The sequence below is a fragment of the Podarcis muralis genome, chromosome 5, assembly GCF_964188315.1.
Source record: "Podarcis muralis chromosome 5, rPodMur119.hap1.1, whole genome shotgun sequence".
NCBI lineage: Eukaryota > Metazoa > Chordata > Lepidosauria > Squamata > Lacertidae > Podarcis > Podarcis muralis.
The window spans coordinates 1,349,808-1,371,351 of NC_135659.1; the positions used below are offsets into that span (position 1 = coordinate 1,349,808).

General features: G+C 47.1%; 1 protein-coding gene across 7 annotated transcripts in view; it reads right to left on the minus strand.

The window, feature by feature from the left end:
- The window catches only part of PDE4DIP (phosphodiesterase 4D interacting protein), a 91,650-nt gene that overhangs the window by 62,851 nt on the left and 7,255 nt on the right, over nt 1–21,544 (minus strand). For all 7 annotated transcript variants that reach the window (XM_077928143.1, XM_077928144.1, XM_028732161.2 and 4 more), the window contains exons 2-6: nt 16,673–16,722; nt 15,208–15,446; nt 13,887–13,997; nt 2,921–2,997; nt 1,035–1,143 (exon numbers count right to left, since the gene is read on the minus strand). In XM_077928143.1, coding sequence (XP_077784269.1) covers nt 1,035–1,143; nt 2,921–2,997; nt 13,887–13,997; nt 15,208–15,446; nt 16,673–16,703 — 567 coding nt within the window. In that variant the 5' untranslated portion in view covers nt 16,704–16,722. The remainder of the gene's footprint in view (nt 1–1,034; nt 1,144–2,920; nt 2,998–13,886; nt 13,998–15,207; nt 15,447–16,672; nt 16,723–21,544) is intronic.

Consider the following 21,544-nt stretch of genomic DNA (forward strand, 5'->3'; position numbering starts at 1 on the left):
TCAACTTGGATATACATCGCTTCCTCTGTTTTGCACCTACAGATTCTAACTCTGATACAGAGTCTGCATCCATCACAAATGGTGACCAGGAGCGGTCAGAGTTCACATGTACACCATTCTCTAGCCGTAAGTACATTGAAGTAATGGTTTTCATTAAGCTCCTAGGCTGCAAGCATATTTACTCCAGAAAACAAATATTCCTCATCATTTAACTGAATTAGGGTTAGATAGCAAGTTCCATGACAATGCAGGACCACTCCTTAGGTTACGTAGCTATTCCGTTTGAGAGGGGATCCTGATGAGATCAGGCTCTTCCAGCATGTGGAGGATTCTACACACATCTCTTGATGCGTTCAATGCACCTTTTTGATGCACTTGGGACGGGCAGCCAGAGATGGCACCTACGCATGCAGCCCCTCATGTGCTATTTAAACATGGAGGGGGCATATAAACTCCCTTTGATGGGAGCACTTCTTGGAGCAAGGGTGAACAGAATCCACAAGTGAGAGCCACGGAACTCCCAAATCTCACACCTGAATAAACTGATACCCAACACCAGAACTGAACTTCCTCATTTCCCAACTGTCTTTTTCCAGGATAGTTACCCTCAGTGAGGCTTTGTAAAATGCTGTCCAAGAGCTTAGCTTGCTCTACATGCTAATTATCTTTAAACAGACTTGAGTGGCTAATCTAAACAGAGCTCATTATAAGATTTAAGCTTTTGGAAATTTTTTATTGAATTATTATGCAAATACAAATGAAACAAAGAATACAAACATTTCTACTGAATACACAAAGAAAGAAAAGAAAAACAAAACAAACGCAAACGCAAACAAAACGTAAAAAACCTAAATATAATATAGCATAACTGTAACAGTCATTCCAGAATGTCATTTCTTTACCTGAATACTGACCCTTCTGGGGTGAATCTATTTCTATTATACTTTTTGTGTTTGCAGGATCTCATGATTGTGCCCTACTAAAATGGTCAGCAAAACACACACACATAAATCCCTGTAAGGGAATTTCCTCACCTCCTGCAGAAGGTGGATTTTCTTCTCCAGGATCTCATAGGCATGTTCATTCTGTTGCTGGTGAGAGATCTTAGCCTCATTCTGACTACCCAGGTTCCCAGCTGCTGCCCTGAAATTCATAGCACTAGTTGGCAAGATAGAAAAAAAACACCCCTGGTACATGGCAGAAGGAATACTAACAAGAAAAGGAGGAGTCATGGCTCTGTGGAGACTGACTGCTTTGCCTGCAGAAAGACCAAGGTTCAGATCCTCACTGGCACCTTTCGTGAAATGGGTGCCATGCAGCAGGGCTGGAAGTGGCCTCTGCCTGAGAACCTAGAGAGCAACCAGCAGGCAGAGCAGAGACAACACGAGGCTTGATGGACAAGCCCAGCCCAAGGGAACTTGGTGCGCTCAAAGCGAGAGATCAAAGTGACGAGGGACAAACGTTTTTGCACATACTTAAAACTCCTTAGGCCAGGGTTGAGGAACCTGTCAATTTGGGGTTATAGCCCAATCCTAACCACAGATACACAGAAGAAAATTACATTTATTTCACTGAGTTTTACTTCCATGCAAACCTAACACAAGCTTACTCAGAGTAGGATCCATCCACCAAGCTCAATGCAGCAATGTCACCAAAAGTTGTAGCAGCATAGTTTGGAACACAAGCGTTCCTCGTACATTAATGCTTGGAAGAAATCAAACATGAGTCCACTTTAAAGTATGACTAAATCTGGATCCAACCCAAAGTTCTTCTGCAGCTTGGTAAAAGAAAATGTGCTTTTGAACAGAAAGTGCATTTATCTATTTACCTATTTAGTCAAACTCCAGGGCACCAATGCCAACTCAAACAGAGCAGAGCAACACCCAGAAAGCATGTTTTTAGGGTTCAGTTGCTCCCTCTGCTCCCCAGCCCTGTGAAAAGAGAAGCAATGGAGTCCCAGAGCCTGCTTGTTTCACCCAGTGACATAATCAAAGGCTTTCATCCTAGTGACTGCAAACTGTCCCCAGAGACTGGACGAGAGAACTTAAGAAATGAATATACATGTCTCATTGTACCTTACAAGATTTGTATTTTCCCTATGGATCCCCCTCTAGGAATAAACCACAACGTAAGTTGTTGACTATGCTTGTCTGTTGTGTATATGTCAACGATATTAAGAAATGCATTTAAAATGAAAATTGTCCCCAGAGCTTATGTCTTATTGACCTCTTTAAAAACAAAGGGTGGAATTCAATGTTGCACTAAGGCTGCTTACCAGGAGGGGGAAAGATTTACCCTCTTCTCTCCGCAAAGCTGATTTGGGGGGAGGGGGCAAAGGGAGCAGAGCAGGGAAGCCCTGCCATGCTAACACAACTATTTAGTTGAACCCAGTCCAAAGAAACCTTCTCCCAGTTGCCTTGGGATTCAATAGAAATGGCAACATTCTGAATACCTGAGGCATCTGACTCTGTTTAGCTCTACATGAGCAATAACAGGCATCTTGGGACTCAGTTACATTAGTAAAGAAACAGCCATTTGAATGTGCTATAAACATGCAACACCAGATGGCACCAGAGAGCAGGAAATTTTAAAACACAATTTTCCATAGAGATTTTTTTCTTTTGTTGAAACGTTCTGATTTCTGACTTTTTAATAGCATTTTCACCCCCATGTTTAGATCCACCCTTAGTGACAAAGCAAGAAACTTGGTTTGCATGCTAAATTAAAGAAAATCCAGATCTGGATTTTCTTTTCAATGGGAACTCACCAAGGATTGTGACCTTGGTGTAGTGCAGGAGATAAACAGAAGGGCCCAGTAAACTCTCTTTGTGTACATGCACAAATACACACACAGACACACACACAAACACACACATGTGTGTGAACCGGGCTCTGCAGATCCATCTGTGCCACCTCTTACCGGGCTTGGTCCAAGCTTTGTTGCTTCTCCTGGAGCTCTTGCTTCAGGCTTTCCACTTCCACCTTCAGCTCGATGTTCTGAAAGGTACAAACAGGCATGGAGGATCATCATCTGCTCCGCTGTGGATCTCTCCTTCTGCACCAGTATTCCAGTCTTGAAGCAGGTCTGTCTCCTTTTGACTTCAAATACTGAGGTACCTGGTAGCAGCACACAAAGAGCTTCCCTTTTTTGAAGACATGGTGAAATATAAACATAGAGAAATCTCCACAAACTATTGCAATTGCAATACTCCGGTGCTCTATCAGGAGCCTAACTGGGTGGGCATGTTGTTGTTGTTGTTGTTGTTGTTGTTGTTGTTGTTGTTGTTGTTGTTGTTGTTGATACACCAAAAAAGGAAAAACTGTTTTAAAGAAGAGAAGCTGCATGATCTATCTGGCTTGGGGGCGGGGGGCGGAATCTAGATTCCTATTTGAATTAAAAGGACTACCCCTTTTATTTTTATTTTTACTGTCAACAGAATCAACAACATGCCTCCGCCTCTGGTCCAATAAAGAAAGCTTTGGCTAAGCAGGAGTGGATTATTGTGCTCCATTAAGTCCCAGTACTCAAAATAAATTCCTGAGTTTCCAAGTAAAAACAACAAAGAGTCCTATTTGGCATGTTAAAGACTAACAAATTTATGATGGCAGAAATGTTCATGGACTTGAGCCCACTCTTAGTTTGCAAGAATATAAAGGAGATTATAAAGTACAGATAGACACACACACACGGCCGGATTTACGTTTGATGAGGCCCTAAGCTACTGAAGGTCATGGGGCCCTTGATATGTCCAGCTGTCCTTTGTCAACAACAAATTGTTGCTGTTTTTTGTGTTGAATATATGCTATATGGTAATTTATGGACCTAATAGGTATCTAAAGCCATTTGCACGTAACATATAGGAGCCTACACAACACAAAACACGGTTGCTGTATGTAGGTTTTATTTTATTTGTTTTTTATCTTATATTTTGGAAATGTACATCCAGGTTTTTTTCCCTTTAAATTTTTTGGTGGCCCCCAAGAGAGTGGGGCCCTAAACTAGAGCTTGTTTAGCTTATATGTAAATCCGGCACTACACACACACACACACACACACACACACACACACACACACACACACACAGTGCATATCAACAAGGTCGTGGAGCCCAGCCTATTGCCAAGACAGGAAAGTCACCCCTCAAGACACCCCTGAGAGTTGGCCATGCAGCCTCTGCTTATAAAATCCCTAACTAAGAAAAAATCCACCAAGAACCAGCGCCCAAGAAGAGGAGATTGGCAGCTGGCCAGTAGTGAGATTTTCTGAATCCAGGGAGGGGTTCTAGAGGTTGCCCCCTGGATACATCCTGACAAAGAGCACATGACTGCTTCATCCCATGCTCAGCCCAACATGGGTCCCTGCCACCTCTCCAGTCACCATGTCACTTCACTGTGGTCACATAAAATTGCTCTTTGTGCAAATATGGCATGAAGACAGGCGGCTCCACTGGAGGTTCCAGCTGTCAAGCAGGTAAAGCACCAGCACAACTGCCCACAAATCCCCACACAAGCTGCTCCATGAAACTCCGCGTCACTTGCCACTTTTGTATTCCCCTCGTGCCAATTTAAGCCAAGGAGCAGAAGTTGTATTATTCAGTAGCCTGTGAATAGCATGGCCAGAAGCCAGCAGACCCATGTGACGCTTGCCTCTCCTGGAACAGAATGTCCCGACTTCAGTTGCCTGCTTTAGAGGACACAGATCATCTGCTTCGGACAGAGAATCTGAGCTGCCCATCCACAACTGGATCCCTCGCCCACATGCTCAACAGCCATCTTCTGACTTGTCTGGTGCCCTCAGGTTCAACCCACACTTGTTTCCTGCCTGCTCATGAAGCACTTGATGACCCACAGCCCAACCAATAATAATACAGTGGTACCTCAGGTTAAGTACTTAATTTATTCCGGAGGTCCGTTCTTAACCTGAAACTGTTCTTAACCTGAAGCACCACTTTAGCTAATGGGGCCTCTTGCTGCTGCTGCGCTGCTGGAGCCTGATTTCTGTTCTTATCCTGAAGCAAAGTTCTTAACCTGAAGCACTATTTCTGGGTTAGTGGAGTGTGTAACCTGAAGCGTATGTAACCTGAGGTACCATTGTACGGCCACTTTTGCTCATTTATTCCATTGTTCTTTGTACTTCTTTTGTGCCAATTTCTTCTTACTGGCGGCTGCATTGCTCTTTCTCTGTGGATTTTCATGTGAACCAGTGATGTGCAATTGTTACTATATTACCACAGGAATAGTTCCAATCTTGCAGAATCAATCTGGTGCCCTTTACCCCCACCTTCCTTGACTTTTAACTTCAAAGAGCTGGAATCTATAGGAATGAAGTTTTATCCTCCATTTTACTTTCCTGATGGTCATATTTTGCATGTTTTGTGGACGCTGCTTCTTCTTGTGCTCACCTGCACTTGTGCCTTCCTCCCAAACCTTCGTATATCATTTTTTTGGTGGAGGAATTAAATTTGCGGCTGTGGTAGGAACATGATTGTGGTGGTATATTAATCCCAACACATGCCAAGGAGCCTTTTGCCCCAATAAATCTTGGTGGGGCTTCTCACCCCACCCCAACCGCTGGGGATCTAACCAAGTCTTTCTTTTCTGTCAACTTAAATTGAGATAAAGAGCCTGGTTCCCCCAAAATGGCAAGGCGGAGTAAAAGGGTCCTTGGTAGACAGAATATTTCTCCCAAAGGTCATTTCTGGGGAATTAGCCAGTCAATGGGGAGATCACACTCTTTATTAACTTGCATGATTAGTCTGCGCAGACGTGGAGGAGCACATGCAGGTAAATGATTTATTTTTTTTTAAGTGACCTTTCAGGCACCACCCACTTGATTTTGTGTGCATTATTTAAGACCCTGACACTTTTCATTGCATATTGCAGTGGCATGCAACAGTGTTACAAACAGGGGAGACACAAATCTTTTGTCCTGGGCTTTCTAGACAAAGGCCCACACTTTCTTAGTCCATTTCCAAGCACTTTTTTTTTTGTCCTCCACTGTTTTCCCCAGGAAAACCTGCTCTTTACTGCTGAATCAGAGCAAACAGCCATGGGAGTTTTTCCATGGGTTGCCATTTGCTCTGATTCAGCAATAAAGAGTGGTTTTTGTGGGGAAAGCACGGCGGGGGGGGGGGGAGGTGCTTGGACACAGAGCTTTACAGCCTGGACCTGTTCCTAGAAACATGGCACAAAAGGAAGCCCAGGCATGTTCCGCTGCGTGTGTCCTATGAGCAGCAGTTGCGTTGGCAAAAAATGCCAGTCCAGCAATGCACCACAAATAAAGGGGACTTCTGTGTGGATGGCACCTGGGTTAGGAAGCTGATGGCTCAAAGGTCACCTTTCCAGCCATTACTAGTTTCCCTATATGGTTTGCTCTACTCTCCTAGTGCCACGGCCTCCATTTTTCCAGTCAGAGAGAAAGTTGGGAGTGCTTTTCAAGCAACTGCAATTTACTTTCTCCAGCAATGTTCCCTGGCTGGCATAAACAGCTGCCTGGGGCTTGGCATCAGCTCTCGAAAGCCAGGGCACCTCTCTAGTTTGCTAGATGTGCCACTCCTTACTGACTGAACTGTTTCCCAGTTTGTGATGTGAGTTTGTGACGGGTCTGGTACAGCAAGGGAGCAGTTGGCAAATGTTTGACAAACTAAAATTGGCACATCAGGTTCTCCCCTCTCTTTTCCTGCTGCAAAGCCACCCTGTCTGATAAGGCCCTGCCAGTTCTGCTGCCTCACTTGTTCTCCCTCCCACAGCAAAAAGCAGAACAAACCTCGCAATCATTTCCCCCAGTAACCAGGCTATTTATAACTTTCCTCTCTGAGAAGAAGCTATTAGCTGGCAGTTCTGCGACATGTCAGCTGCCTGCACTTGCTTTTCCCAATTTTGAGGGCACCTGTCAACACCAGGGTGACATTTCTCTTGCAGTGCACTGACTGTAAACCTTTTAGCTCCAAGTTCTTAGTATGAATGTGTTTGTACAAAGTCAGAAGATGGGTCCATCAAGCCTAGTATTTTCTGCTCTGGTTGGTGGTAGCTCACGAGCACCTCGGGTCTCTTCCAGACTCTCCCCCTGAGATTGTTCTAACCAGAGATGATGGAGGCCTGGTGGACCCGAGGACATTGCAAGCAGAACAGGCCTTCTGCCACGGAGCTCTGGCCAGCCCCTCCCCTCCTTTCATACAGGGCTATGGATACACAGCCAGGTGGTGGACAGATGTTTATACCACCCATCCCCACAATGCACATCTACGTGACCCTGTGGGTAAAGCACATTTGTGGCATATTCTGCTACTTATGGGAGGCAGCATGTGTGCACCCACATTTGTGCTCATGGGAGCTGAAAGATGCTACTCAACTCAGCACAAATTATTTACTGACCACTTTTACCTCTCTATTTTGTTCCTGATCAGGAGGGATGGACTTTAGCAACCTTTCAGAGCCAAAAAAAATGGCACTCATAACTCCTCACCATATCCACATTCATGTCCTTTTATGTCATGACTGCTGGTTTTCTCAGGAGCCTTTGATGAGAGACTTTGTCAAAAGCCTTTTTCAAGTCCAGATATATAATCTGGACATCTCCTTATCTCTAAGAGTCTCCAAACACTTTAAAAGGACAGTGAGGCAGAGCTCCTTCTCCTGCAGAGTCTTCCTGGGCAGGGTGGGCGGCCTGAGCCCTGCTAGTCTTGCTGGTCCTGGCAATGAACAAAAGCCCCAAGTGAACACACTCCTGGGACCCCGAGGAGTACAAGAAGCCATGGCACAGGTCCCACAGCCCTCCACTCGCATGCACTGCTGGTCAAATTGGGTTCTGTATTGTATGTGGTACTATCCTTGAGGTGGCCTTCAATCCTGGGCAGTGGCCTGAGCCTCGCCCACCTCCATAGCCCAGGCCGTCGATTGCGCAAATGCTCCAGCTGAGGAGGGGAGCAGCTCTGCTGTGGGCTGGCTCTTCCTCACCTGTTGGGATTCTTCTTGGTTTGCTCACTGGAACTCCCTCCCACTGGAGATGAGACTACTGAACGTGTTCAGGCAAAGATGCACTTCTTCCCTCAGGCCATGGAGGTGGTTGGTTTGAAAACTGGCTTCTTTTGAAGCTGGGCTGCTGTTATCTTAATTATTTTTATGTAATACTGCTGTATTGTATTTCAATTCATTGTGTCCCACCCTGGGAACCTTCTGGTTAAGATCATGATGCTATTTTTTTTATTTTTAGCTATGTAGAAGTCGTTCTGAAGCATGAAATTGCAGTGAACTGGGGAAGAAGAGGAATGCTAATTGTGTGCTTGGGAACCAAAGGAATTCACATGACTATCTAAAGGGAGAGCCCTCAGGGGCAGCCCGTCCAGTCCCATTTTGCTGCTTGAGGCGAAACAGGGAGGTGCTGCCCATGGCCATGAGATCTCACCGGAAGAAGCCACTGCAGGACCCTGGCTGGGGCACCTGCGGGGGCACCACCCTGTGGATTCTGACACCTGAGGTGGCCCCTTCAGCCATCCTTATGACTGGGCTGGCCCTGGGGGCCCTGCAAAATCTTTAAGTCCAGGGTCTTAAATTGCCTAACTGCATCGTGGAATCCCAGTCCTGGGCCAGGGCTGCAATATCTTAAAGAATCAGGGGAACAAGACTTGCTGTCCAGACTCCCAACATGTTCATTCAAATGAACTGCCATATGCGGTGTGATAACAGAGAAGGCCCTACTCTGCCCTGTTGCACAGTAAACTTTGGCTGTTGATGGAACTGCTAGCAGGACCAAAGAGTTGCTTCTAATAGACAAGCCGCCCTTTAATGGTTGGATTTAATTTTAATATATGAAGTCCAAATATCTGAGTACTTGAAAATATGAGGATTCCTAAGTTTATTTTCATATTCAGCAGAAATATCCTGGCATGATATTACTGGAGAAATAAGTGGATCATCATCATCAGTTGGTCCAACCTTTTTTTGCATCTCTCGATGTAAATATTGAGTCTGAAAGACAAGTTGTTGTATAAGAAGCAGCAGTCAAATGAAGTAACTGATAGTTTCCCCCCCAGAGATGCTGTCAGTCAATGGAGTCAAAGGCGGATGAAAGACCAACACATGTGACATGCAGGTTTTATAAATAAGATAATTAAAAAACAAAAGAGGGGTCAATTGTGCTATGTCCCTTGTGAAAGTCAGCTTTCATGGGGATAGAACCTGTTTCTCTTCAATCCATGCTGAACAACATTGTGTTGAGGGGACATCAAGAAAACTTACTGGGTCAGCATGTGGGCAGCTATCCCAGCCACTTTTCTTAAAGATGGGGAATTATACTATAAGTCCAGCAGTCAGCTGTCAACATTTCACTTGAATTAATTGTCATACACGAAGGGACCATAACTGGCACCTGTCAAACTGCGTCAATATAGGAAAAAACCAGGCAATATCCTGTCTCCCCTTCCACTTTGCCTTGGTAAGTCTCTTAGTCAGAGTCGTAGCTGGGTGATCTTGCGCCCCTGGCAGAACCGCACAGATTGCGCCCCTCCCCAGTCACTGACAAATTAACTCTTCTTTCCGCCTCTCCTCTAACCCCCACCCCCACCCATTCAATTCACCCTCTATTTAAAACCTTTTCTTATGAGGCAATAATTGATATTTTTATTTTTAGGTATATTTATGGACATATTTTTAAGTCGGTTTTTTTGGGGGGGGCTCGCCTGCACCCCTGGCAGGGGCCCACCTCACCACCCCCTAGCTACAGCCCTGCTCTTAATAAGACATTCTACTTGTATTTCTATTTACTGCTTCATGAATCACAACAGGTGCTACCTGGGCCTCTTAAAGAGTGCCATTAAGCCTATTTTCAAAATGTTAGCTCCATTTTGACATTGGAATTTGACCTCCATAGCTGGCTTTGTTTTCCAAAGTCCCTGCGTATCTGTCACCATGTATGTGCCTAGCTAACTGCCTCCTTGCTGTAAGATACTTAAAAAACAGAAATGAAAGAAAGGATGCTGTGAAAACCAGCCTCCTCCGCCCTGGTGAGACTTGTCCTCCTTGTGGTGGTCCAGAGGCCAGGTGCCAGGCAGATTTTGGCCCCAAGCTCTGGTCCTCATTGCACCCCTGTTGGGACTAGAACTAGTAGAGCACGGTGAATGCAATCTTAGGTTTAAGTGTCGTAGGTTTCAATCTTAGGTTTAAGTGGGCAGAGGGTCCCAACCTATTCTCCAATTTACTGCCTGCAAAGTTTCTGAGATGGAATAATATATGGCACTTTCAAGCTGCCTCCAACCAGGCTCCATCTCCGTCTGAAGAGTGCGAATCCCCCACAACATCTGACACGTCCACACAGGCTTCTCTCATGCACCGCCTTCATTCCATTACAACTTTCCACATCCATTTCTATCAAGTTTTCTGGCAAACTAAACAGAGATGTACACTTGCTTTGAGTGAACACCCTTTTGTGGGTAGTGAGTAAGTCAAACACCACTCCCTTAGAGTCTGGTGACATGCCTGACTAAGTTGCTCTAAATGCTGGTTTTTAAAGTTTTCCACCTCCAAGGAATTTTTTCCTGTTGACTCTTCTGCTGAGGAATCACAGCACATGGCAGAAAATTGGGGGTATGTTGTAGGCTAGGGTACACCCTTGGTTAACCCGGAGCACTGGCAAGGCTCCCTGGCCCTTGCCGCCACACCAAACAAATGGAGCGTGTGCACTAGAAAGTCATCACGTTCTCCTGCAGCTGCACATTGCAAAAGAAGGTTGATAGTGGTCAGCAAGCTGCTTTTCAGATAAGCTTCCCACCATTTCTGACACTCACTCTGAGAAAACCCTGGCAAACTTCAGAGAACCACCAAGTCTTCCTTCAAACACAGTTTGAAAACCACCGTTTAAAAATATTGTTGCATATTCCCCTCTTCTCTGAGCAGTAGAGAAGTTTACAGGGTTGGGGAAAAGTACTGGAAATGGACCTAAAAGTTTATTATGAGGCATCTTGTTTTTGCTGGTTGAGAGATTGGATAACATTGGATAATACAGATGTATTGGATTTAGAGGGATTTGACGTGTATTTGTGGTACGATAAGGGACGCGGGTGGCGCTGTGGGTAAAACCTCAGCGTCTAGGACTTGCCGATCGCATGGTCGGCGGTTCGAATCCCCGTGGCGGGGTGCGCTCCCGTTGCTCGGTCCCAGCGCCTGCCAACCTAGCAGTTCGAAAGCACCCCCGGGTGCAAGTAGATAAATAGGGACCGCTTACTGGCGGGAAGGTAAACGGCGTTTCCGTGTGCTGCACTGGTGCTGGCTTGCCAGATGCAGCTTTGTCACGCTGGCCACATGACCCGGAAGTGTCTGCGGACAGCGCTGGCTCCCGGCCTCTAGAGTGAGATAAGTGCACAACCCTAGAGTCTGTCAAGACTGGCCCGTACGGGAAGGGGTACCTTTACCTTTACCTAAGGTTAAAATACATAGAGGTTTTTTAAATCACACTATTGGCGCTATGGGTTAAACCACAGGGCCTAGGACTTGCCAATCAGAAGGTCGGCAGTTCGAATCCCCGCGATGGGGTGAGCTCCCGTTGCTCGGTCCCAGCTGCTGCCAACCTAGCAGTACGAAAGCACGTCAAAGTGCAAGTAGATAAATAGGTACCGCTCTGGCGGGAAGGTAAACGGTGTTTCCGTGCACTGCTCTGGTTTGCCAGAAGCGGCTTAGTCCTCCTGGCCACATGACCCAGAAGCTGTACGCCGGCTCCCTCGGCCAATAAAGGGAGATGAGCGCTGCAACCCCAGAGTCGGCCATAACTGGACCTAATGGCCAGGGGTCCCTTTACCTTTACTTATTAGGAAATCATTATACGAGGTTTGGAGTAGATACAAAACATTGTTAGAATGCAAAACTCCGTGATGGTTTTCTCCATTGGAAGCCTTTGCAGTAAAAAAGAAAAACATGGGAAGTGAATGGGCAACATACGAAGACCTGTTAATCGAAGTGGATAATAAACTAAAGGTAAAGCCATTTGAAGAACTGAGAGAAAAACTGATTGGTTGCAGTATCACCAATTGCAGGATGTATTCAGAGAAGACAGCAAAAGAACTGGGTTTGGTAGCACAAAACCAAAAATAGAGACTGAAATGCTGAGTAGTAAAAGGAAAATATGGTCGAAAATGTATAAGCCATTACTGGAGCGGCACACAAAGGATGAGGAGGTAAAAAGTGTTATGATTAAATGGGCCCAGGATCTGGGACATAATATTGATTTTGAAAAATGGGAAAAATTATGGACCAAAACAATTAAATTTACAGCGTGTATGTCACTCAAAAAAAACTTATTGAAGATGATGTATCGATGGTACATGACACCAGCCAAACTTGCAAAAATGTATAGAAATCAAGATAGAAATTGTTGGAAATGTAAGGAGAAGGAGAGGAATTTCCTCCACATGTGGTAGACGTGCACTGAGGTGAAAACTTATTGGGACATAATTTACAATGAATTAAAAAAAGATCTTTAAATATAATTTCAGTAAAAAACCAGAGTTATTTTTGCTAGGTCTAATTGGAGATGAATATTTTTTTTTAAAGATGTGAATACTTTTATGTATGCCACAACGGCCGCAAGGATACTTTTGGCTCAGAAATGGAAATCACAGGAGATTCCAACATTGGAAGAAGGGCGGAGTAAGATGGTGGAATACGTTGAGTTAGCAAAGCTGACAGGGAAGATCCAGAATCAGCACGACAAACTGTTTCAAAAGGATTGGAGCAAATTTATATTATATTATATTATATATGAAAGAATATTGTAAACATCTGAAAACGTTTGTAGCTTTGAGATGAAATGTTTTGTAATGACAATATAAGGAACTGATTTACATTTAACAAGGGGAAATATAAAAATTAGAGAAGGTAAAAAAGTGGTTATAGAAATGCTAAGATTAAAGTAAATATATATGGAAGTCCAGAAGAGGGGTGGGAGGAGGTCGATGCTCTGGTAAGAGCGAGGTTTGAGTTTATTGATGTATGTATGAATATTGTGATTACAAAAATTGAAAATGCAATAATTTTTTTTTAAAAAAGGAAACAGATATAATTTTTGAAACACTTGCTGATTTACAAATATATGGGTGACAAGAAGCAGTGCTTCTCTCTACGGCAGCATCCCCTCCCCCAAAGCAGCAGCAGACCCTTCAAATCCTTCCTCCTCTGATATTTCTGACCAACAACCAAAAGTCACACTTTCCTCTCCTTGTCCAAACTTTCTTTCAGCATCCGCTCATGCAGACGGAATTGACCCATTAGCCAGGAACCCCCAAAAATCAAAATCAAGCACCTTCCACAAACAAATCTTTTAAAGAAACCCATTTGCTTGCAACTATTATCCTCACAAGATGAGTTTCAATTGCCCAGATACTGCATTTTTATATTTCGATGCTATACATTCTGTTCTGTTGTCACACAGTGTTTTATTCTCCAATGCTCATGTTTTCAGAATTCTAAGTTTGGTGCACATTAACAAAGTTGTCTGATTGAATTACCAAGAAGAACATAAAAGACTATTCTACTTAGTGCTGCAGTTTGTTCCCAGAGTGAAAAAACACAAACTCTGCAGGTTCAACAGCTATCTCTGGAGGGTACGTGCAAATTTCTCACCTCTTCTCGTGTTTTCCACGAGGCTCCCCACACACCCCATATTTCAAAACCCTCCTCCAGGCAGTGATAACTAGCAGTGAACCCCAGACGACTCCTGTCAGAAGGACAGACTCCAGCCAGAGCCCAACTTCTAAGTGACACCATGGCAGAACTGCCAGCACTGAAGCATTGTTAGCTCCATGAAGTGACTTTTCTTCAGTTAAGTAGTATAGAAAGCTCTTGCCCAGCTCTGCCTCCAGGGCCAAACGAGCTCAGACTCTGCAGGGCTCTTTGCTCACCCGTCTGTGGACGTCCTCCCCGCTGGCCTCATACTTCTGCTGCATGCGCTCCTCCAAGAAGTAGATGCGCAGCTTGAGGCTGAAGTTCTCCTTCTTCAAGTCATTGAGGTGCTGAGACAGAGTACGGTAGCCATTAGACATGGTGGGCGATCCATGGGGTGGAAATCTCCTCTCACCCCTTTTACTGCAGTAACATTGTGAAGCCGAGAAAAGAGGGGAAGCCCAGAGAAATGGGCTACAGCCACAAGGCCTGGGATGCCTATGGAGACATTGGGATGAGCTCAATGCTCTGGGCGTCAGCTGCCCTTCAGCTCTGGGGCTGCTGCTCAACTCTGGGGCAGAGTGCAGTTCCATTTCTTTTTTTACCTCCAGGAGGTATTTGAGGAATCCTTGGCAGGCGCTCATCCTGCATGAACCCCTTCGCAAGTGGTGTAATCTGAGACAGGCTGTGGAGGGATCTGCAACAGTCCCTCGCCAACTGCAGGAGATTAGCAGCTCCGAGGGAAACAGGGCGACTAGGGCAGCCCCACTCGCTGCAGAGGGAGACAGAGAGATTGCGCCTGGGCCAGGTGTGGGATGAGTAACATGATCAAGGCACAGCACGGTGGGGAAGGAGAGGAGAACCCCCTCAAATGCCACTGGAGATCTGGTTCCATCACATAATCCTGCATCTGAGGAAAGGAAAGAACTCTCCGCTCCCTTCCCTTCATGGGCCTAGTGAGCCCTAAAATTTCCAAGGCTCAGGTGGACCTCCAAACAAGGCCTGTGACCAGGGCTGCAAACCTTGCCAGTATTTCAGTGGCTCAGCAACTAATATAAACTGTCAGGTGAGCAGTAGTGAGGCCTGAAGAGCCAGAAAATCTGCAGTTTCCTTGGTTCCCACTCAGATACACCAATATTGTTCCACCCTTCCAGGTTAAGATTCATTCCACAAGGTATGGGGTGGGGGGCGGAAATTATTAAAGCTTCCTCTAGGCTGCTGCTATACTTCTCCCCACCTGGCAGTCAAACCATGCTGACCTCTCTGCAAACTTGGCAGACATTCTATTAGAAATTTGAAGAATTGTACATTTGGGAAAGGACTGTGATGTATTTCACAGGATAGCTCAAATCACAACAGATTCTGCTTGTTGCATAAGAATCCCACCGTCCCATTAATCAGTGCTGGAAAAATGCAACATCTTCAAAACAAAAGCACTTCTACCTGGAGGGAGAGGGATTTTTAGTCTTGCTGTTTCAATCCCAGTACAGGGAATTTCCAACAGACTCAGGGACAATATGTGGTTTGACTGTTTGGGGGCCATGCTTCCAGACTGCTTACCTTTTCAAAATCCCGCAGCGTTTGGGTCTGTGCTGTGGTGCTCTCATCAAAGGCTCCTGGGAGGCGGCTCTCGACAAGGGCTGTCTCCAAGCCACTCAGAACTTTGGGCTGCACCTGCACCATGGAGCAAGCCACATCCAAGTCCTCGGTGCTGGGCGTCTGCAGCAAAGGACCCGTGTTGAAGAAGCTCAAGATCTGTGGCTGGATCTGGCATCTCTGCTGCGTGGTATCAACAAAGGCTGGGGAGCAGCAAGGAGAGAGGTGCATTCAGACCATGGGGATCTCTGCGTCACAGCAAAACTTCATCACAACACCAGACAAAACCCTAGAGCACTGGCACTAGAAAGCCAGGAGATCAGAAGCGCATTCTCCTGCAAGTTCCTCTCTCATGCAGTCTACTTAAAACGGAAGGTACTTTCTGGCCAAGGCAGGGGTTACACGGGAGTAGGGTCAGGGGTTGGCATGGCTGGGCATCTGCCAACGAAGAGTCCCCTGAACCTGCTGCCATGAGAAGGAGCCAACATTTGTTTCACACTTGCATTACAAAGACAGGAAAACAAAGAAAGAACTCATAGGAATGGAGGATGGAGATAGCACAGCACTGAACAAGGTATGGAAAATGGCAGTAGATATGATCCAAGCCACACAGCACCTTCCCTTTAAGTGGTGGTGGTGAGGGTCATCAGGGGAGAAATATAACTAATGGGGAACATGATAGAGATTCATGAAAAGTATGTCTGTTGATAAGGTGAAAAAAGTATCTGTAGAACTCTTGAGTTTCCCAAAGAAATAGAATCAGATTAAGGGCTGACAAAACAAAGTCATTTGTTTCTTTTTTACATAATGCATTAGTAATTTATGGGATCTGCTGCCACAAAATGGCTTTAAAATTTACTAGACACTGAGGCTGACAAATGCACAGAGGTCAATTGTGATCCTGGCTAAAGCCACCAAGTTTGGTGTCCATGTACCAGGGAATTCCAGCTCGGGGGGGGGGGGCAGGACTGCTGTCATCATGCCATCCTGGTCCAATTCCCAAAATCATTTGGTTGGCCACTGCTGGAAAAGGATCTTAGATCACTTGATTCATCCTGCAAGCATGTTCTCCTTATACTCCTATAGAGACAGGGAGGCAGGAAAGGAACTACAGGGCCTTTTTAGGGATGGCCTGTTCCACAGAGTGGTCCACTGGCCTGGAATGCTTTTCCTACAATATGTTGCATGTTCTTCAAAACCCTCATTCCTATAAGGAAGTAAAAGCTCCCTTTGAGGAGCAGTTTATTCTCCTCGTCGGCTGGGGTGTGCTGTCTTATAGGAAGCCATAGATGGCAGGCTTCCACAGGTCTCACCAGGCCAGAAAGGGTGTGAGTACCAGTAAACGGCACTGGCAAGTCTGGCTATATGCTTAACCCCACAGAGCAAGAAGCAGCCGATCACAGCATAGCCCAAGTGGGGCAGACCTTACCCATCATCATGTGTCCAGTTCTAGGAACCATCTTGTCCTTGGACTCCTCCCTGCACAGAAAACGCATTGGCAAATGTAAATGAACAGTGTTCAAGCTCATGGAAGCACCAACAGAGCAAAATTTCCCTTCTTGCAAAGTTTGCTCACAAATCACATTAATTCAAGAAATCCCCTCACATTTTATCCTAAGTGTTCAAACATTACGACCGTGATAGTTCATTGGCTATTTTGTTGCTCCAGTTCCTTCCCTTTGGGCTAATAGGCTGCTTTTGAAGACTAATTTTGCCCCTGGGATGGTGATGGGGAGCAGTCCTGCTTGGGGGAAACTTCTGGAAAATGGCACATGAAGAGGAACAGCCTCTTGCACCAGACATTCCAAACCAGCAGCTAAGAGAGACAGAAAGCATTCGGATTGCCAGAAACCTTCATGGAGTGGGTGTTGTCTGCCTCCCACCTGCATTCAGGGCTGACCCACAAACGCCCTCATGTCAAGGAAAGTGTGTCCAGAACCCTCTGCCGCTGGAGTCTCGCCAGAAACAGGACTTACTGTTGAGAGTTCATGTTTCAAGGCAAAACTATCCAACTATCACTTTCTGGAACAGAGGCATCTTTGGAAATTCATCTTTATCTAAATTTTGCTAATGCAATTTCTACTACTGCCAAACTTCACATGTCTACCTAGAAGTAAGCCCCATCGAGCTCAGTGGGACTTACTCACAAGTAAGTGGGTATCCGATTGCAGCCTAAATAGCACTACCTTGGACAAGCATAACTTCTCATTTTCAAATTAAGTTTGTTAGTGATTACCATAGACCAGGGGTCAGCAAGGCTTACTGGGCATGGGCTGGATCACTCCTGCGGAGATCCTCCGTGGGCCGGGCCGGGAGAATCCCGGAATTAGCCAATCACGTGGGGCCCATTATGTAAATAATGTATATAAAGCAGACATCATGGGGGAAACTCCATTCCTCCTCACCACTATGAGCTGAATAAAGAGCATGAAATCCACTCTTGACTCCAAGTATATTTCACTGGCGATGAAAGTGGGATCCCGCTGAGCTGACGGCCACACACAGCACTGCAGCACCGCCACCTGCCGCATCGCTGCCTCGCACCGTGTATCCAGGCTTCAGCTCTGGGCCCCAAGGAATTCAGCATGGCAACCGACAGCAGCTTCTCGCTGTTCAACCCCAGCATCTGGAGACTGGGAAGTGTACGCCTCCCGTTTCACCTTCCTCCTAGAAGCCAAAGGGGTCACCACCGAAGAAGATGCCAAAAAGAGGGCGATATTCTTAAGCGTCTGAGGAGAGGAGACATTCAAAATCGCCTGGGCTCTCCTTGTGCCTGAAGATGTCGCTACAAAACAATAATGTAACGGCTGAAGGGGCACTTCTCGCCGCAGCCCTCGGTGGTGGCTTGTTGAAATGCCTTCTACGCAAAGCGGCAAGCCCCTGGGAAACCATAACTGGGTTTGTGACCTCCCTCCGCCAAGCTGCCCAGTTCTGCAACTTCACAGAGTTGGAGAACATGCTTCATGACTGCCTCATCAGTGGCCTGAAGGATGAGAAGCTGCAACGACGCCTCTACGCCAAGAAGCACCTAACGTTCCAGGTTGCTCTGGAGGAGGCCCTGGCAACTGAAGCTGCCGAGAGGATGATGCAAGAGGCACAGCCGAGCCTGCCACCCCAATCGAGGGTCCACCACAAAAACTTCGCCGACGACTCAGGATCCAACAGGGAGGAGGTGCACCAAGTTCTGCGGCGCACTCAAGCAGCGCACAGACCACAGCTGCCTCAACGAGAAGGAGGGAACTGTGCAAGCTGCGGGGAGAGTCACGAGAGGAGGACCTGCCGTTTCCGCAACTCAGAGTGCAGGCAGTGCAGAAAACTGGGACACATTGCCCAGGTGTGTCGGGCTCGGCCCACCCGACACCAGGCATCGGATGATCGATCCAAGAGTCCAGGGCCCAGGGCCCAACACACCAAGGCAACCCACAGAGATCACGGACTGCCAGGTATACCAGTTGCTCCACCCCAACATAGAGAAAATTCATGTAGAGGTACAGATAGAGGGGGCCCAGTGCCGCATGGAGCTTGACACGGGATCAACTCTATCCATAATCTTGGCAAGGACCTTAAGAAAACTGTGCCCTACTGGGGGTCCCAAACTCAGGCCGGCCCCATTCACCCTCCGGGACTTCCAGAAACGTAAGGTCCCCACAAAGCTCCTGGATGGAAGAGAGGTGCCGGTAGCATACTTTTCCCAGACACTCACCGCAGCCGAGTGGAACTACTCGCAAATCGACAATGAGGGTCTGGCAATCGTGAAGGGAGTAAAAAAATTCCATGATTTCTTGTATGGGCAGCCCCTTACCGTGGTGACTGACCACAAGCTGTTGCTTGGTTTGTTTGCCCCCGAAAAGCAGACCCCCCCAAGTGCTGTCTCCTCGCGTCCTCAGGTGGTCAATTTTCCTTGCCAGCTACCAGTATGCACTGATTCACCGCCCTGGGAAGGCGATAGGCCACACGAACGCCCTCAGCAGGCTACCACTACCGGAAACAGGCCCCGACCCAGCACCCGCGCAAGAGGTTATGAGCCTGGATCTGCTTCCCGACCGCCCCATTCAGGCACAAGAAGTTGCGCACCATTCCAAGAAAGATAGGGTCATCTCCCGGGTCCTGGACTGGGTGTGGAGGGGATGGCCCAGCAGCAGCCCCGGGCCAGAATTCGCAGGCTACACAACCCATAAACATGTCAGCCCACAAGAGGTGCCTGTTATGGGGAAGCAGGATTGTCGTTCCCCATCCCCTCTGCAAAAGGGTCCTCACAGCCCTACACGAGACACACCTAGGGGTAGTAAGAATGAAGGCCCTCTCCAGGAGTTATGTGTGGCGGCCGGGGATTGACAGAGAGATAGAGGCCGGGGTCAAACACTGTCAGGCCTGCCAAGAATCCCACCCAGATCCCCCAAGGGCCCCAGTGCAGTCCTGGCTGTCCGCCTGAGCACCATGGTCACGCCTGCATGTGGACTTCGCTGGCCCCTTTCAGAGGAAAACATTCTTCATAGTGGTGGACTCCTACACCAAATGGCTGGAAGTCACACTGGTACCGTCCACTTTTATGTCCACAGCCATCCGGGTTCTACGCAGGCTGTTTGCAACCCATGGGCTCCCTGACACTATCGTCTCAGACAACAGAACCGCATTTATGTCAGGAGAATTGCAGACCTTCACAGCGCAGAATGCCATCCGCCACATCCGCTCGGTGCCATGCCACCCTGCCACCAATGGCCAAGCAGAGTGCATGGTGTGGACCACCAAGGACACCCTTCGCCGCATGACGCAAGGGGATTGGGAATACCACATTGCCACATTCCTTCTAGCACAGGACAGCACCCCCAGCTCAACGACTGGCCAGAGCCCCGCTGAACTATTAATGGGCTGGCGCCTTGCAATCAGACTGAACCGTCTTCACCCCAACAGAGCTCAGGATGAGGTGGTGGTTGGGGAAGGCAGGAACCCCCGGACTTTCATGGCCCAGGACCCAGCGTAAACAAAGAATTTGGGGGCAGGCCCGGAATGGGTCACTGGCCCCGTGTCGTACGAGGTGCTAACGGAGAGAGGGGCCATGCTGCCACTGCCACTGCGACCAGCTACAGCAACGATTCCAGGGAGAAAACCAGGAGGAGGACAGGTCAGAGGAGTCCCAAGGAAACAGTGGGGCAGTGAGGCCCGTAGAACAGGAAGGGCCAGCAGGGGAGGCAGAATCAGTAAATACAGAGAGGACCCGCGAGGCCGAAAGGACACCGGAACCAGAGCCACAACTGAGCGAGCCGGTTGCGCCAGACCAAACGGCCCCACTGCAGCCAGCATCCTGGGAAAACAAGCCAGAACCCAAACCCCTGACCAGGGAACACCCCAGGCCACAACACACACGTAGGCAGCCGGCGTACCTTGAGGACTATGAATGCAACCTCCTGGGCAGGACTGGAACTTAGAGGGGAGGAGTTCAATAGGATCCAAAATGCAGCAGTCTGATTGGTCCTAGAACAATAGGATCCAGAATGCAGCAGTCTGATTGGTCCACAGGAGCCACCCAATCCAGCTCCAGGTGGAAGTTAATCTGCAACCTGATTGGCCTACAGGAGAATCCCGGAATTAGCCAATCACGTGGGGCCCATTGTGTAAATAATGTATATAAAGCAGACATTCTGGGGGAAACTGCATTCCTCCTCACCACTATGAGCTGAATAAAGAGCATGAAATCCGCTCTCAACTCCAAGTATACTTCAGCTGCCAAAAGGTCAGCAGCCAGCTGAGAAAGTCAGGATGGCACCTTCTGCAGAATCAATTTAGCTCCATTAGATGCTCAAATTCCCTGCTTTTCACAGAAGAGCAGTGAGCTGCCAAGGAAGCAGGAGAAATGCAGTCATCCCTGGGGAGAGATGCTCCAATGAGGTCGGGTTGCAATCAATAGGGACATATCTTGTGAAGCAGGGCAGGGAGAAGCCCTTAAACCATGATCTGAGTACTTCGCCCTTTTCTAGATGACTCTGTGCAACCCAATGGCCAGGCTTCCCTTATCGTAAGGTGACGGAGGGCAGAAGGACTCCTTCTTGCAGAGGAAATTAAACTACGGAGTTGGCATGAGCAAAGAAGTCAGGAAGGCTGACTGTTATGGGATAGCTCCATAAAACACACCCACTGCAACTGTGATACATTACACAAATAGGGAAATGTTGACTTATGCAGTTTCACAATTTTATTTTGAAACAAAATTAAAAAATTCCTTCCAGTAGCACCTTAGAGACCAACTAAGTTTGTTATTGGTATGAGCTTTCGTGTGCATGCACACTTCTTCAGATACCTGCCA